The sequence below is a fragment of the Panthera leo genome, chromosome D1 (assembly GCF_018350215.1).
Source record: "Panthera leo isolate Ple1 chromosome D1, P.leo_Ple1_pat1.1, whole genome shotgun sequence".
NCBI classification, from domain to species: domain Eukaryota; kingdom Metazoa; phylum Chordata; class Mammalia; order Carnivora; family Felidae; genus Panthera; species Panthera leo.
In genome coordinates this window covers 33,439,198-33,456,721 of record NC_056688.1, presented here as the reverse complement: position 1 = coordinate 33,456,721, position 17,524 = coordinate 33,439,198, and the positions used below count along the sequence as shown (strand labels likewise).

The 17,524-nt window shown below is 33.3% G+C and overlaps 1 protein-coding gene across 1 annotated transcript in view; it reads left to right on the top strand.

Moving 5' to 3' along the window:
• CNTN5 (contactin 5) overlaps window positions 1-17,524 on the top strand; it is a 536,456-nt gene that overhangs the window by 461,575 nt on the left and 57,357 nt on the right. The window contains exons 17-18 of the mRNA XM_042907110.1: window positions 10,363-10,433; window positions 12,736-12,970. Of these exons, the coding sequence (XP_042763044.1) occupies window positions 10,363-10,433; window positions 12,736-12,970 (306 nt within the window). The remainder of the gene's footprint in view (window positions 1-10,362; window positions 10,434-12,735; window positions 12,971-17,524) is intronic.

The following is a 17,524-nucleotide window of genomic DNA, read 5'->3' as shown; positions in this document are numbered from 1 at the left end:
ATGCAGTCACTATGTAGATATTGAAATGACTGCCAATATTAGTACTTATGCTCACATATTTTCTAAAAAAACTGCCTTATTTTGCATATTGTTAATTGTGTTTAAACAAAGGCAAAGATTACTGCCTAATTCAGAGGTTCTCTATAAATATTCATTTTGAAAATAAATAATCTGTTTCAGATGAATAATCCTTTTAGACTTTTATAGTATAAATCTCCTTGTACAATTTAAAAACACTTCAGCAAAAGCACTTTTATTTTTCAAGCTAAATTGCATTCAGATGATACATTCTGAAAGACCTGACCCTCATCTCTTCCTGCAGCTACCTCAATCATATAACTCAAGCCTTTCCATTTTATCATTAGTTCTATATACATGGCATACTTTATTTAGTCTGTTAAAATCTCATGGAAGAGAAAAGAAATAGCATGAAAACTGCATACAATGCACCCCTTTGAAAGTTAGTTGAGGAAGGCTTGTACAGTCTACTTAATGCTTCTTGTACTTTGGTACCACACAGGGCTAAAACTACTAATGATGCTGAACCAAGTGTTGAGTTTTGTGTCTGTTTTATCAGGCAGCACAGATTAAAAGGGACACAAATATTCTGAGATGCCCTCTCAACTGACATACTCTGCCTCTTTTAAGTACATGCTCTGCATTTTAAAAGATGATCCTGTTCTAACGGACCAAGTAATCTCTGAAAATCAACAGAGCTACTTGAGAAAGAGAAGGTCTTGAGAAAGAGAAAGGTCTCACATTCAAGATATTGAGTTGAAAGTTTTATGTTCCTTTAAAAGTATCCTAGTTACTTTAATATTCTAAATCCCAATGCAGGTTTACTAAAGCATGTTTACCTTGGGATTGTTTCTTTCCCACACACCAAAAAAATTTTTTTTTCTTTGCAGTTTCCTCTAAGATATATTTTGAATTTTAGACTCATCAAAATACTCTTAACAGTCAATAAATATAAGATAAATTGGGTCAATCTGGCTTATTATTAGAATATCAAAATAGTAATATACATATGTTTTTTACTTTAATGCACATTTGTATTTATTTATTTATAGTATAATTTTCATACAAGTTTTTGTAGATGATATATGTAGATAGATGATAGGTAAGTAGATAGATAAATAGATGATAGATAAATAGATAGATTATAGATAGATAGGCAGATAGATATAATTCTGTTTTATTTTGGAAATGTGATACTATCATCAAACCCATGTATTATTTTGGGTTGGGTAAAGGAAATGCTTTCTCTATCATTTAAAAAGAGAACACAAGAGAAAAAAAATCACATTTTAGGAAGTGAATGTAAAATATACACTACAGTAGAAATGGAAAAATACGTAAAAATGAATACAACAGCAATTTTCTTATTTAATTGAACTTTAATATTCCATAATTTATGCATTTATAACACTAATTGTTGAATATAAATGAAAAGGACATAAGATAGAGTTAACTATGTAATCTATTATTTAGAAAGGTTTGGTTTTCTCTGTAGTATAAAATGTTTATTATTAGCAAAGCTCTTTGTATAAATCTCAATATCTGCAGTTCTTTATTTCAAATAATGAAATAACAGAAGAGCACCTGGGTGTCTGACTTCAGCTCAGGTCATGATCTCATGGTTCCTGAGTTCAAGCCCTACTCGGGCTCTGTGTTGACGGCTCAGAGCCAGGAGCTTACTCTGGATTCTGTGTCTCTTTCTCTCTCTGTCCCTCCCCACTTGCACTCTGTCTCTCTCTCTCTCTTTCTCAAAAATAAATAAACATCAAAAACAAATTTATGATGAAATAACAGAGATTGAGAAAGAAAGAAAGAAAGAAAGAAAGAAAGAAAGAAAGAAAGAAGGAAAGAAGGAAAGAAAGAAGGAAAGAAAGAAAAGAAGATTCTATCTTCAACCTGTAATTAAAAATTTGAGTTTTAGAATTAGGCAGATCTGTATTAATGTTATCTGCTGTTTATTAGCAGTGAAATAGATAAGATATATAAATTGCTCAAGGCTCAATTTTCCCACTTATAAAATGGAGACAATCACAACCTACTCCATTGGCTCTTTATATTAAATAATATAATGCATGTAAAGAGCTTAACATAGTGCCTGGCACATGGTAAATGCTTAATATTAGCCACTTATCATCATCATCATCATCATCATCATCAATGTAAATGAGTTATTACTTTGTTCAATGGAAGTTTTAACAATAGTAATTATGCATTAGTCACTTTTTTCACATTTAGGAAATATTTTCAGGTTAAATGTATGTCTATTGATACAATAAGTATCATCCACTTTCTTGGCTTATATCTGGCTCCTCCAAGATGCCCTCCTATTGAGAAGTCTCTGCCACAGACTGCACCATCAAGTCTGGCCACTCAGCCCACCTGATGGCTTAGGAATCAAGGGAGCCTTTCAGAATGTGGTGCACAGTACACATGATGCCTCTCCTCTAAATCTCCATCTCTACCCCTGTCTAGCTTCCCATGCTGCATTTGTTATCTAGCCAGATACCAGTCTATAAGTGGATTGTGAAATTGTACCAGTATATGGCCATTTTCTTTGTTTCTTATAGCATAGACAAGACAAAAGGAGCAGAAAAAGAGAAGTGTCAAATTAAAGAACTTGCTTAAAAAATTTGTTTCACATTCATATAGTTTTCCAGTTGCTTAGCACATTGTATTCTGACCTGCCATTCTTTCTTGGCTCTGAAATGGAAAAGGACACACACATATTTCTGGCCACAGAAAGCAAAATATTTTTTCTACATTTAATAGGTAAATGCTTGGCCAGATAAATCTGAGTGTCAAGTAGACAATCAGATGAAAATCTTTCCTAGTCTTAGGATTTTCTGCACTGCATCATAGTTATGTAATTGGTTTACTAACAGACTGAACTCTGTGTAATTTTAACATAAAATAATTTTATTTTCTCCATTATGCTTCCTCTAATCTCTGACTTCAGCCCCAACTATATACATCCAAGGCACTTTTAGATATTATGGAAGTATCACTTTCAGGTATTAAAAACTTCCATTTTAATTTAAATAAAAACTTTAATCTCACATCCAGTCCATGCTTTCTCTTGTTCTTTCCCAGAATAGGCTTGAACCAAGAGCTCATTTGTCTTTTCTTTCTTTCCACTTCTTCCCTCACCTTCCAGCTGCTGCTCCAGTCACTTTATAGGCAAGATAAGAAGAAGGAGGAAAACTACTTAGGTAGTTTTCACATGGGTGTAGTACTCAAATGGGTGTTGAGTGCAATGTGTAACAGCATTTGTCCACATGCTGCTTCTTTCTCTTATAAGATGCACTGAGTTCTTTGGAGACTATCCTATCCTCTAGCAGGAAGTTTACTTGGGAGTGATCCCAGCCAGCCTAATCAAACTTACCTTCCATAGTGTCCACTTGGCCCCCTGTAATCACATTCCTGAGCTGCCAAACTTGATGTTCTAAAGAGCTATTTTGGTCTCCACTCTGGTGAAATAGCATCAGACTGGGCCATATTGCAAAATTCTGAAGCTTGACAGCATTCAGCCAGGATGTGAGATGTAAGCATCTGTACTCTGTAGCAGTGATTTCCTCCTCTTCTCACTTAGCTTGAGAGGGAAACAACATTCCCATTTCCCTTCTATTGACAGCTAAGGATGTAAGGAGATGCCACAACACATTTTTCTACTAAACTGACAATATTTTTTCCAAAACCTTCCTTGTGCTAAAATCATATATATATATATATATATATATATGTATATATATATATATATATATATATACATATATATATATATATATATATATGCTGGAGGGTAACAGAAAAAGATCATAAAATTTCGTTTCTCTGATTCTTAGCAATTCTGTGATTTTCTATGGCCAATCTCACTTTAACAATTGAGGTTACATTTGACTCATCCCAAGTCCAGAAGACTCATTTAATTTCCTATTAAAAGTTCTTTCAATGTCCATTACCTTCCTACTTCTGAAAGAATCTTGCTTTGTTCCTATTTATACCTTCACAGTTCTTGTTCATGATAATTACTTAGGAAATTTCATTGAGTTCACAAATTATGGAATAAACACAATAGAATTAATATTTTTGTATTGGTTTTCTCTAGGGTTATGTGTATTGGCCTTGTAAATGGCATTTAATGGGGCTTTGAAGACCAGACCAAATGGGACTTGGACAGAATTACTTATAAGAGACAATTAGAAAATCTACTGTTGTCAGGCATTGATGTGTGCAGAGAAAAGACAAAACGTCGTAGGGTTCACAAATGTCTCTCTAGTATATGTTTCTAAAAAAAGATTTATTAAAAAATTAAGCATTTAGTTGAAGTAATTAAGAAAGTCTAAAAGAAAATACTATTAAATGAAGCAGACAGTATTTTTAACTAATGAAGCTACTTTGGCCTAGGCAAGTTTTTTCTACAAAATATATTCAAGAAATAGGTCTCCATTTTCAGAGGCACTTTGCAAGCAGAGATAGTAAGTAATTTTAGCAAAAGCCTTTATAAAAGAAATCTGGCTAATTTTTAGGCATGCGCTTTTTTTTAAATGTTTATTTATTTTGAGAGAGAGAGAGAGAGAGAGAGAGAGAGACAGAGGAGGGGCAGAGAGAGGAGAAAGAATCCCAAGCAGGCTCTGCACCATCAGCACAGAACCCTATGCAGGGCTCAATCTCACAAACCATCAGATCATGACCTGAACTAAAATCAAGAGTCAGATATTTAACCTACTGAGCCACCCACATGCCCTGGGGCATGTGCTTTTCTGATTAATAGCAAAATGATGGAAGAGTTGTAGAAGACTTGAACATGAAAGATAAAAGAGTGATGAAAGGTTATCAACCCAGGAGTAAATATGAGACACTCAAGTATGCCTTTTCATATCTTCCTAGTCCCCATAACACTATATACCAGTCATAAATCATGAACCATGTTCAAGCTCTATGCTAAGTACATGTCCTTTATTATATCATTTCATTGTCATATCAACCCTCTAAAGCGAGAAGTGTTTATCCCCATTTTACAGATGAGAAAACAGAAGTAGAAAGTTTTAAAAACTTGTACAAGGTCACCACTTAAGAAGTAAAGCTGGAATTCTAACCCTTCACCAAAGATAGTGATTTCAAGTTATCTTCCCCCCCCCCATTTCCTTCTTCCTCTTGCATTTTCAATATCCTCTTTCTACCACATACATCAACAAATCTCTTTTAAAGATTATTTTACCCATCCTCTGCTTCTACTTCCTTGGGGAGCCATATAAATAAAGCTAAGAGAATATGAGTTGAGGTAAACATCATTTATTGTATATATTAACCTACTGTGCTTTTGACTATTGCCATTTATGAGAAGGTTCATAAATCAGAGAAATCTTACATTTTCTAAAATATCCTCTTTTGTAAATAAAAAATAGCATCTTGCCTACATTTCCAAGTTCAAACAAATTTGAAAGCATCATTCCCATGGTACTATCAAAACAATATTATCCAGATTTCCAAAAGAATAATTTCTTTTGAGATTATATATGTATAGACTCAATGCTAAACTTTTACTGTTTATCATAGAACACTTCACCATTTTCTCTTTTTGAAATCTAAGTAGATAATAACATTACATAGTATTTATAAATATAGTTCCAGGTACTATGGTAAATAATTATGAAAAAAACCTTAAAGTGTAGGTACTATTATTATCTCTGTGAAGCAGCTGAAAGACAAAAAGTTAAGAAATATTTTCAACTAATCAACTAGAATGCTAAGCTTGAGATCCACACCCAGATCTTTCTCATTCCCACAAAAATGTATTTCAATTTGTGCACACACCTTATCTATCCTAGTGATAGGAGTAAAAGCATTATTTGAACTCTTTAGGATACACCACTAGTACTTTTTGGTTTTAGAAACTATTTAAATTTAACTCTTTTTATCAAGTAAACTTAAATGATTTTGAGTTAACTGAAATATTTGTGTGCTACATACTTCAATTCAGGTAGGTATTTTTTTTTTTTAATTTCCCTCTTGACTCCCACCATTATCTTATAAACAATGCCCCTTCCTTCTTTCTATTCTTCTGTATCTTGGTTTTCAAATCAGTTGCTGGATTACCATTAAGCTCTTAAATTATATAGCCTCTCCCAGATCTCTAATAGAGCTGTATCATTTAATAGGCTATGTAAACATCTACTGTAATAAATATTAGAAAGTTTTCAGGAAAAAAGAAGATTGGTAAATGATTTTATATTATCTTCTTTTGTTTAGTTTAACGTGAATTAAAGCATGATATTAGCATGATTGACTTTTACAAACTACTGACTTTTTCAAAGTATTACACTTATAAAGAGTTCTTGGAGATTCATGCCTAAAGTCATGCATGCTTAAATTAAAGTACTATATTTTGGTCTCTTTGAGTGTTTATAACAATATTTCTAATGTATAAGTTGAAAAGTGACAATAGTCTATATTTCAACATGCCAAATAAGGCGCTAAAACAGCAAAGCATTTTCAGCTTGTGAGAAAAGTATTAATTACATTATCCATTTATGGAACAGCATTGCTCAGATAAAAACAGAAGAATTAGAGTTGAACCCATTAACCATGCATGTAAACTTGATTCTCTAATCCAATAAGCTCATGACATTTATCAGTAGCAAAACAAGGGATAAAAGCATCTAGCTGCTTAATTCTAAACCAGGTTTTTGTTAACCATATTGAAAATGTATTTAATTTTTCAACAAATACATATTTCTCTCCACTCAGTGAAAGCATTTATTAGATATTAATTTTATACTTCTAACAAGAATTATGGAACTTGATACCACAAGGGCTCTGAAAGATTAAGTCAAATCTCTACATACCATGAATATGTTTTTTTGTAAATAAAAGGATATAATTAAAATAAATGGACTCCAAAGTGTTGACTGAAGTGATGACTGTGTCTCACCAACTTCAAAAGGAAATGAATGAGCATAGGTTCCACTGATCATCTGTATACAATTAGGAAATTTAAACCATTAGAATTAGAGTACCCAATGAAAACACTGGGATCTTGACAACAAAATACAATGTCTGATGCCTAGCTATTAAAGCCTTAATATTTCTTTTTTGTGTGTTTTCTTTTTTGGTTTTATTGAGATATTAATTGGCATATAACACTGTATTAGTTTAAAGTTACAACATAATGAGTAAGTTTATTTAGCATCCATCACCTCACATAGTTACAATTTTTTTCCTTGTAATAAGGATTTTTAAGATCTTTCAGCAACTTTGAAGTACACAATATTGTTAATTATAGTCACCATCCCATATATTACATGCCCAGAACATTTTATTTTATAACTGGAAATTTTTACCTCTTGACCACCTTCACCCATTTTTCCCACCCACCATTCTCCACCTTTGGCAACCATCAAATCTATTCTGTTTCTAGCAACCCCATTTTTTTTAGATTCCACACATAAGTGAGATCATACAGTATTTCCCTGTCTGGCTTATTTCACTTGGCATAATGCCTTCATTTCTGGCAAAATAATATTCAAGCATGTGTATTCTATTTATCTATTCATCTTAGGATGGACACTTAGGATGTTGCTATGTGTTTGAAGACTTAACTTTTCTATGAGTAGTTACTATTATAGCTAGTGAGATTTTTAAATTAAGAACAGTTGATTTTATAGACATATACCATTAAAATTTTTTAATGTTTATTTTTGAGAGAGAGAGAGAGTGCATGAGCAAGGGAGGGGCAGAGAGAGGAGGAGACACAGAATCTGAAGCAGGCTCCAGGCTCTGAGCTGTCAGCACAGAGCCCAACATGGGACTCAAACCCAAGAACCACAAGATCATGACCTGAGCTGAAGTCAGATGCTTCACTGACTGAGCCACCCAGGTGCCCCTAGACACATATTATTAACACAGTGAACCATAATACCTTCTTTGTGTCATTTATTATACGTTAAAATTGGAGATCAGATGAGAAAGAGCAGGATCTTACTCTTTATATTAAATTGATATGGGCTATCTTCTCTTGAAAAGAATTTAGCAGTAATAGGAAAACTTCAAAGATTGATTTCAAATAATAAAAGAAATTTTCCAATATGGATCATTTATGGGTAATTTGATGATGAAATTACCCACAGAAAAACAAATCACATCATAGAAGGTGTTATATTGCTTTCCCATTTCCTCAAAGTAGAAATTTTCACCAAATATTTTATTAGTTTGTTTTTCTTTTTTTAATTACAAAGTTAAAATATTTGAAAAATATAAATGTATTTTCTAAAAAATAAAAGCATTAATGGACTGTGGAACAATATTACCAAGGCTTCAGAAGAAAGGATAGAATAGTCACTTGTGTTTTATTCTACTCGTATCTTTTAAATGACTTTCAAGAGATGTTTACTGGAGAACCTACAGACTACTCTCCAGCTCTAAGCTAAAGGTTACAAACATCCTCCTTTTGGGTGATGTTTGATAGCTGAATAAAATGGAAAAGAATATTCAGTGCCTATTATTTCCACAAAATCCATGATTATAGGGAAAGTATCCTCAAGGAAGAGGATTCAAAATCCTAAGTTTAGGGCATAACTTTAGTGATTCCAATGTAATAGACAAAGTAAATATCTCTGGTAGATAATACTCATAATATTATTTAACTGTTTGTTGTCAAAAATGAATATGAAGTGTGTGTGTGTGTGTGTGTGTGTTCATTCATTTTTTACAAATGGTACTATGAGAAGCCATAGTAACATTGTGTCAACAAAATAATTTGCTTATCTATTTATTTGACTTGCATTGATGATCACAACATTCATAACTCTGAGATTAGCCACTGAGGGGATATTTGGAACCTTAGATCCCTGTTCTTTTATGCATACAGTTAACCCAGCTCCACTCCTGTGTGCCTTACCCTATGCCATGGACTAGAAGATAAATTTAGAACTAGGACTATATAACAGTGTCTTGGGGACCTGGTGTCAAAACAGATATGTCATAGGTTGCTATATTTAGCAATAACTATGACTACTAATAAAAACTCAAATTAATAAATGATTTGCTTGCTCTTTATATAAATTAGTACATATCACAGTTATTGCTTTGATACCATCATTTTTTCTCAGTTGAATATTTTGTGATTTCTTGAATGAGAGACAAAGGGGTATCCAATTCCATTTAATTCTCAGGGAATTCATGAGAGTGAACTCCACATATGAATAATTTTAATATATATGTCACTGTGAAAGAAAGATTGGTAACTGCTGCTGTATATATCCTTCTACTTGTGCATGAGCAAGATGAGGACTCATGTTCATGGAGAAAAGTGCCCAAAGATACTGAAATTTAAACCCTGGTGAATAAAAGTCTTTATTCAGTGGAGCCAATTATATATTCACAGACTATTCTCTCCCACCTCCTTTTTTTTTCCTTTCTAGTGGAATATAAATTCTGCATCAGTTTTTCCTGTACATAAAATGCTGTATGAATATCTACCAGTAATTAATAACCTTTCATCCAAGTAGGTAATATATGAGAGTGAATTTATTGTTTATGAGTTTATCGATATCATTTAAAAACTATATGCAAGGATATAAAGGCAATGCTGAAGTGTAAAATTTTTAATGCGGGCTCATAGCTTACAAAATGATTTCTTTTAATAGTTTTTTTCATTTAACAGTTCTTCATTTGAAAATGTTCCCTTTCAACTGCAGGTTTTGTGGTTTGGTGCAGTGAAGGAGAAATTTATTCCTTTGAGACATTTATTCTTTTAATAGTTATTCATTTGAAAAAATTTCATCGGGTAGTTATACAATTTACAGAGAGATTCACTCTTGATAGTTTTTTTTAATGTTTATTTATTTAAATAGGTTCTCAGTCTATGGAACTGTTGCCACATTTCCTTAAATTGGAGCTTCCTGTGGGTTCTGGTAAAGCAGTAATAAGACAACCTGTTTACTTTCTAGGAGCTCTTCAAGCCTTGAGACCACAGTAGAGTCACATCATTAGAAAGGAGAGAATTTTTAGAATGAAATTTAACCATTAGTAGATGTCCTTAACTATAGTGTTAATTACGATCTCAATCTTACTACCACAGAACGTTTACAATAGGATTAGTTTGGTAATGCATTGTATGGCCATGAAAAATATATATAAAACTCTCCCACATAGATTTGAAATCAGGGTATCTGTCACAGACATTTTGTTTTAATTAATATGGAATATGACCATTCTAACTTCAAATTTTAATTGTTTGTTTTGGGATTTTTCAGAATATGAGTAGTGTCAAAATATATTCTTACAAGAACTCTCAAATTAAACATCTATTTATTGTCCTCACTCTGGCCTATTTTTAATCCACAGTTCCAAAGACAGCACCCACCAATGTAAGTGGAAGAAGTGGAAGAAGGCATGAGTTAGTCATAGCCTGGGAGGTAAGAAAGTCTGTACTCAGATATCAAAACTTGTTGATTCCTTAGAAAACAAGGCTACATATATGTTCTGTACTTGGTACAGAGAAACTGAAGAATTTTGGTTTGAATGAGGTTAAGAAACACTTTGATCATATATTTCTCAGATGAATATTGCCAACGTGAACCTGTCTCATTTCATATCCAGCCCCAGTTGACTTTTCTCCAAAACTAAAGAAGTATGTCTTCCTGTAATATAGCTATCTCAGAATAAAGTTTGGATAATTAAAACACATCCTTCCATAAACTACTTCAGATGTTTGTTTGGCTTAGTTTGACATTTAACTATTTCACAAATAGTACACTTACTAAAACCATTGGGGAAGAAGAAAATGACTGCCACTGAATTTGTGGAACAGTGCCTTGGCTAGTAAGGATAATAACCCTATTAATAAGGATAATAATTTTTCTTCATTTTAAAAATTATGAAACTGAGGCACACTACTTTTCCTGATAAGTAGTGAAATTAGGACTTTGATTTTGTTCTCTTGTCTCCCTCACTATATGATCTCTGAATTTTCTTCTATAAAGGAAGCAGGGAAGAGGGGGTGTGAGAGATACATTTATTTCCTGTGAAGCTACTATCCTTTTATTGATGCTAGATTACCTCATTATCAAACATAACTATATAGGTCACAGAACTGTTCTTTAGAATATGAAAATGTAAAGTAAATGGAAAAGTCTACTGGAACAAACTGGACAAATACCTGATAGTCTCTAAAAGCAATGATAAAATGTACAGAAAAACATTTCCCACAAAGTAATCTCCATGAGCATATCCTCTGTCCTGTTATCCTGTCCATCCCCTTCTTCCTCAGTAAAAATTTATTTCTTATTTTAGATTTCTGCACAGGAATTAACTTCCCAATACCTGAACTTCACTGAGATCAAATCTCTTTAAGTAGAATTCTCATCCTTATCAGCTTTGTGTCTCAGACCCAGCTGCGAAAAGAAGCATACCAAAGACTGGGGGTGACTTATACATGCCAGAAATTTATTTCTCACAGTTCTGGAGCCTGGAAATTTAGGATCAAGTCACCAACAGATTTCAGTCTAGTGAGAGCCTACTGTCTGGTTAATAGATGGCCACTTTCTCACTTTACCCTCACATAACAGAGGAGCTAAAGAACTCTCTGGAGTTTCCTTTATAAAGCACTATTCCCCTACATATGTCTCTGCCCTCATAACTTGATAACCTACCAAAAGCCCCTACCTCTTAATACCATCGCATTGGGGATTAGGATTTCATCATATGAATTTTGGGGAGATATAAACATTCAGTATTTTGATATAATAGGCTTTGTCTCTTTTCCTTTACTCTATACACTTTTCCCTTAAATCAAAACTCAAAAGAAAAAAATGTTGTCAAGTATTTATTGGGTATCTACTATGTATCAAGCATTAGGTAGGCAGTGTAGTAACTGCTCCTTTGACTAACTAGTCAATCACAACTACTCCTTTCTATAGTGTACAGTTTATGTCCGTTTTATATGTAAGCATATAGTAAGAGTTATTTGAACAAATACTATTTTGTAATGTCTTCACATTAATAAGCCCAAAAACAAACGAAAAAGAAAACACTATAAAAAAAAAAAAAAAACTTCTTACAGGGGCGCCTGGGTGGCTCAGTCAGTTAAGCGTCCGACTTCGGCTCAGGTCATGATCTCACTGCTTGTGAGTTCGAGCCCCACATTGGGCTCTGTGCCAACAGCTCAGGGCCTGGAGCCTGCTTTGGATTCTGTGTCTCCCTCGCTCTCTGCCCCTGCCCTGCTCACACTCTGTCTCTCTCTGTCTCTCAAAAATAAATAAACATTAAGAATTAAAAAAAAACTTCTTATGTTAACATCTCCTATCTTTTCTGTGCAATGGGCTCTGCAGAGCATTACCAACAACCAGATTTTTCAGACCACCAGACCATATGACAATTTTCTCCAACATGTTGCATTCTAGTATGGAACGTTAATTTCATATACATGACAAACTGGTTTAAATTTGTTTCACTTCAAGAGTTTTCAGTATCCTTGATACTCCTCTTAAATATCAACTGATATTAGTTAAGTTTTTATCTTTTGCTTTTAACCCCTTTTAAGTTTCCAAAGACTGTCAAGTGATTGTGCTATATATTGGCTTCCAGGGGATCATTAGAGATTTGAAAGTCTTCTTTTCTCTGGTTATCCATAATTTGAAAAAAAAAAATGAAGTTTGGTAGAAATGGCTTTTTGAGTCAATTATTTTACTGATAATTAACTGAACTTTTCTTCTTTAGCCAGTATCTGAAGAGTTTCAGAATGGGGAAGGCTTTGGCTATATTGTAGCTTTCAGGCCCAATGGAACACGTGGCTGGAAGGAAAAAATGGTGACATCCTCTGAAGCTTCAAAATTCATTTATCGGGATGAAAGTGTTCCTCCTCTTACTCCCTTTGAAGTGAAGGTTGGAGTTTATAACAATAAAGGAGATGGACCTTTCAGTCAGATTGTGGTTATCTGTTCAGCTGAAGGAGGTCAGTTTCTTTATTCTTATAATTTACATGCAACATTTTATTAATGCATGTTATATGCATGAAACATTTTTGTACGTATATTAGAAAGTACAGTCACACAAAAAGAGAAAATAAAACTTACCCATAGTTTCATTACACTTTTTAAATGTATTTTTTTCAAAAATTTTCCAAGTAATTTTTATTTGAAAAATTGAGCAGTCTATATGTGTTGCTTTATGTCCTTCACTACCTAACAATATATGGGAAATATTTTTCCATGATAATAATGATATTAATAATGCCTATAGCGTATTCTGTTCTCTGGATGGACATTTAACCAGTCACCTTTGGTTTTTTTATCTAGATAATTTTATATTTTAACCCACTAAATTTAAATGTATGTGAACTAAATTTAAATAAATACTTCATTTACATGACCAATAAATATTTATTATTAACCTCATAAACAAAATATCATACTGATAAAGAAGTACCAGACAAGGACTTCATTGGAAATTCTTCACATGATATGATGAAATCCTGATGATAATCTTGTCTAACAGACATTATTATCCCTATTGTAGAGAAAGAAATTGATGTTGAAAAGTTAAGGAACTTGCTAGAGGTTACATACTTTGTAATTGAGAATTAAACCCAAGTCTGTCTAATCATTAAATCCTTGATGTTTCTCTAACATGTTGTTTTCATATACATAAACACATTTAATTCTCAAGATAAAACTACTATGTAGGCAGGACTAATTAAGCAGGATACCCATTTTACAAATGAGTAAACTGTAAAACCGTGACATACTTATGGTTATAGTCAATAGGTGGTGGTGCTCAGGTGTGAACTCACCTTCCTACCTCAAAATCCAGGGTTAAGTTTTAATACAAAAATGCACTTTACTGAAAAAGAAAGAATGATAAATCTAACCCCCTTAGGTGAGTTTTCTCTTAGTTTTTTCTTCTATTCAAGTGCAAAATTTCAATATGCCTTACTAGCAAAAACAATGCCTCACATTCCCTAAACGTGACAAATGATTGAAAAAATGTTCCACCAAAACTAGCACTCTTTCACCTTCTAACAAACATTATCAATATAAACTGACCATTTTACTTTCTTTGTACCCATTCCTGTAACTTATTTAAATAGCTCAAAAGAATTATCTTTTTGTACTATGAGCTACAAGACAGGGGATGGGGTGATAAATACAGTCATTTGAATATTAAAGCACAAGGATAGTGTCTGATTTATGTAACATGTAGTTTTCAATACAGGCTGCCCTGAGTTTTGTTTTTTTTTTTTTAAATATAGAGTCAAATTCTGAAGCAGAAACAAAAAGCTTATCCTAGTATAACAATAACCAGGAAGGTGAAGAATCAAATAATAACAAGGAATCATAGGTCTTCCAATGAGATACTCATGCCTTAGCATCTCAAGTTTCATATGTGTTCCAGATACAGATGATTTACCATAGTACTTATATTACTTAATTTAACTCTTACAACCAAATATGAGGTAGGAATCTCAAGCTTCAATCTACTTTTCAGGAAGCTGAGGCTCAGGTAAAGTAACACTCTCAAATTCACTTCAGTAGGTGAGAGTATTGTAAGTAACTACAGTAAGTGACAGAGCTGAGATTTGAACCCATATCTATCTGACTCCAAAGTTCATGCTTTTAACCACTATCCTATACTGTGTCATCATGGATTTCTATAATAATAATATTTTGTTATTCATCATATATAATGATGTTTTGCATTATTTGTTACTGTAAAACTCTATTTTGAAGTACATGTTTTATTCAAGAAATGCATTTTCTTATTGCTTTAAAATTTCTTCCACCTAATTATGAAGCACATAACCTCACAGGTCACATGAGATAAATTGGAGAAGTTTGTGAACATGCTTTGTGTAGTAACACCAGTGCTGACTTTAAGAAATCAAGATTTGTACACTCTTCTTCAACCTTTGCTTTGAAATTAAATTATAGTAACCACCATGGGTTGTTTATACTGTGTTTCCTTAAACTTGAAATAGCTTGCCTTTGGAGATTACCCTTTCAAGCTAGTTAGGAAATATGCATATCTTCTTTCAAAGGCACTGAGGTTGCTGTTATAATAGATTTCATAGTAACATTTCATTTATTATAGTAGACTGAAATATGAATGATACCAGGAAATTTAAATCTAGGTAGTCAGCCTTTGTTCTGATAACAAAATTAAAATATATATTTGGCATTTACTCACTAATCATATTTACTAATTTGGAACTTTATATGTAAGTATGAGTAAAGTGTTAGCATCATTAAATTGTGTCAACTAGGAAAGGCAGGACAATGGAAAGGAAGAGCATTTTCCTGGAATTGGAGACTCAGGGTTAACCTGCTCACACTAACTGTAAAATATTGCAGTCTATCCACCTCTCTGAGACTTATCCTCCTCTACTTTAATGTTTATTTATTTTTGAGAGAGACAGAGACAGAGTGTGAGCAGGGGAGAGGCAGAGAGAAAGGGAGACAGAATCCAGAGCAAGCTCCAGGCTCTGAGCGAGCTGTCAGCACAGAGCCTGACACGGGGCTCAAACCCACAAGCCACAAGATCATGACCTGAGCCAAAGTTGGATGCCTAACCAACTGAGCCACCCAGGTGCCCCAATCCTCCTCCACTTTAAAAATGAATCCGGAATTAGAACATCTCTAGAAGCCATTACAAATCTGAATCAGAAAGCTTGTCAATTTATTCTGTATTTTTAAATACTCTAAATTCTAATTTTCCTAGAATAGGGAAATTACTTTAAAAGAAGTGAATATTTTGAATATTAAACTATTTTTTAAAAGAGTCAAGGACTGTAATGAACTGGTAAAATAATATATTGTACTCATTCCAGCGCAGGTTCCCCTTCTCTACATCTGCAGATATTCATAAAGATTCAAAGTGTGCCTTTTTTTTTTAATATTCAAAATGTGGACTGTTTATTAATGGTAAGTTTCATCCTCAACATATATCATGCAAAATGTGCCTTTGTCATGATACTCTTGCCCAAAGTCCAACTGATCTGAGACTGTAGTTCTCCAAAAGACAGATTCTGTCTCTGTTCTTCCATTAACCTAGTTCACTTCCTGATCACCTTAAAAGCCCTCCATATTCTTAGATAAAGTAAAGAACGAGGAGTAGGACTGACATTCTATCTTTGTTCATCAGCATAGTTCTTCCTCTTCATATCAAGATAAATAGCTACATTCCTGGAGTACCATAGAGAAGACAGCTTTTCACAGCTGACAGCAAGTCAGGAAGAACACATATGCCAGATGCTATGTCAAATGTAGCTACCAGCATTCATGTTGTTTGGAAGAAGCAAGGACCTCAAGACAAACCTTACAATACTGGTCCCAACCCATTTTCCTGTGGTCCATCGATGATGGATGATATTCACAACCAGAGCGCACTTCTATAAGTGGTTATATGAATTCCTCATACCTTCCATCTTTTTCCTCTCAAGACAGGAAATTGGAATGAGAGTGAAAATTACATTATTATAGGGAAAATTTTGAATGTGATCATTTAGTAAAAGAACTCATCATTTGTAAGTATTGAAACTTGATAAATCACTTGTGAAATGACCTTTACTCTTGCGACTCTGACGTGGACTGTGGCCCTAGAATACTGCCGAAAAAGCTCCAAATAGTTCTTCTGCTAAACTTCTTGAGCCTTTGAAACCTTTTAAAATTTTATAACAGAAGTAACCCTAAATGACTCTAGATAACCCTGGAAGGAGAGATATTTCCCTTTTAAGACTCCCATGTCTTGCACCTTGCACATGTACCAATTATCTATACCATTTAAACCAAGCAAGAATTATGTGCATTGTAATCTTGATTTGACTTCAAATCTCTACGGTATACTATAACCCTCTACAATACCCTCTTTCTGGAAACAATTCTATTTTTTTTAAATAAAAGCGAAGTTGCAACATATGGGGTTTATAATGCATGGTAGAAATGAAAAAGAGTGATTTTTCTCCATAGGAGAAATCCAACTGGCTTTCACTTCCATATATCTAGAAATACTTATTAGTCGAACTTACATTCATCTTCCACTTAGTCCTTGTTATTATACTTTTGAAAGGAAAAGAACCTGAGCATTCAATTACATCTAATAGAGGGAAATTCATTATAGATTAATTATAGTATAAAATATTTGTTTATTTGTGATATATTTTAGCCTTTTCTAGTTTATTTGGCTTTTGCCTTGTATGTAAAAAGTGTGCTGCTTTTATTTTTATTAAAACCAAAGATCCTCTTCTCATTTGCAGAAAATGATATGCAATTATCTTATTGCAAGTGGAGCTACCACAGCTCAAATTAAAACCCAACATTCATGAGGTGTTATCCACCAGATCAGTTCCTTGCTGAAACTGAATTCAGTAGGATTTATGTGAACTTGAAAATTAATAAATTGGCATATTATTTGTAAAATACAAGGAATAATTTCATGTCTTTGCCAGATGATCCATTTGGATTATTGCCTGTAAAAGTTCAACTACAGCTGTCTTCACTGAATTTTTAAATAA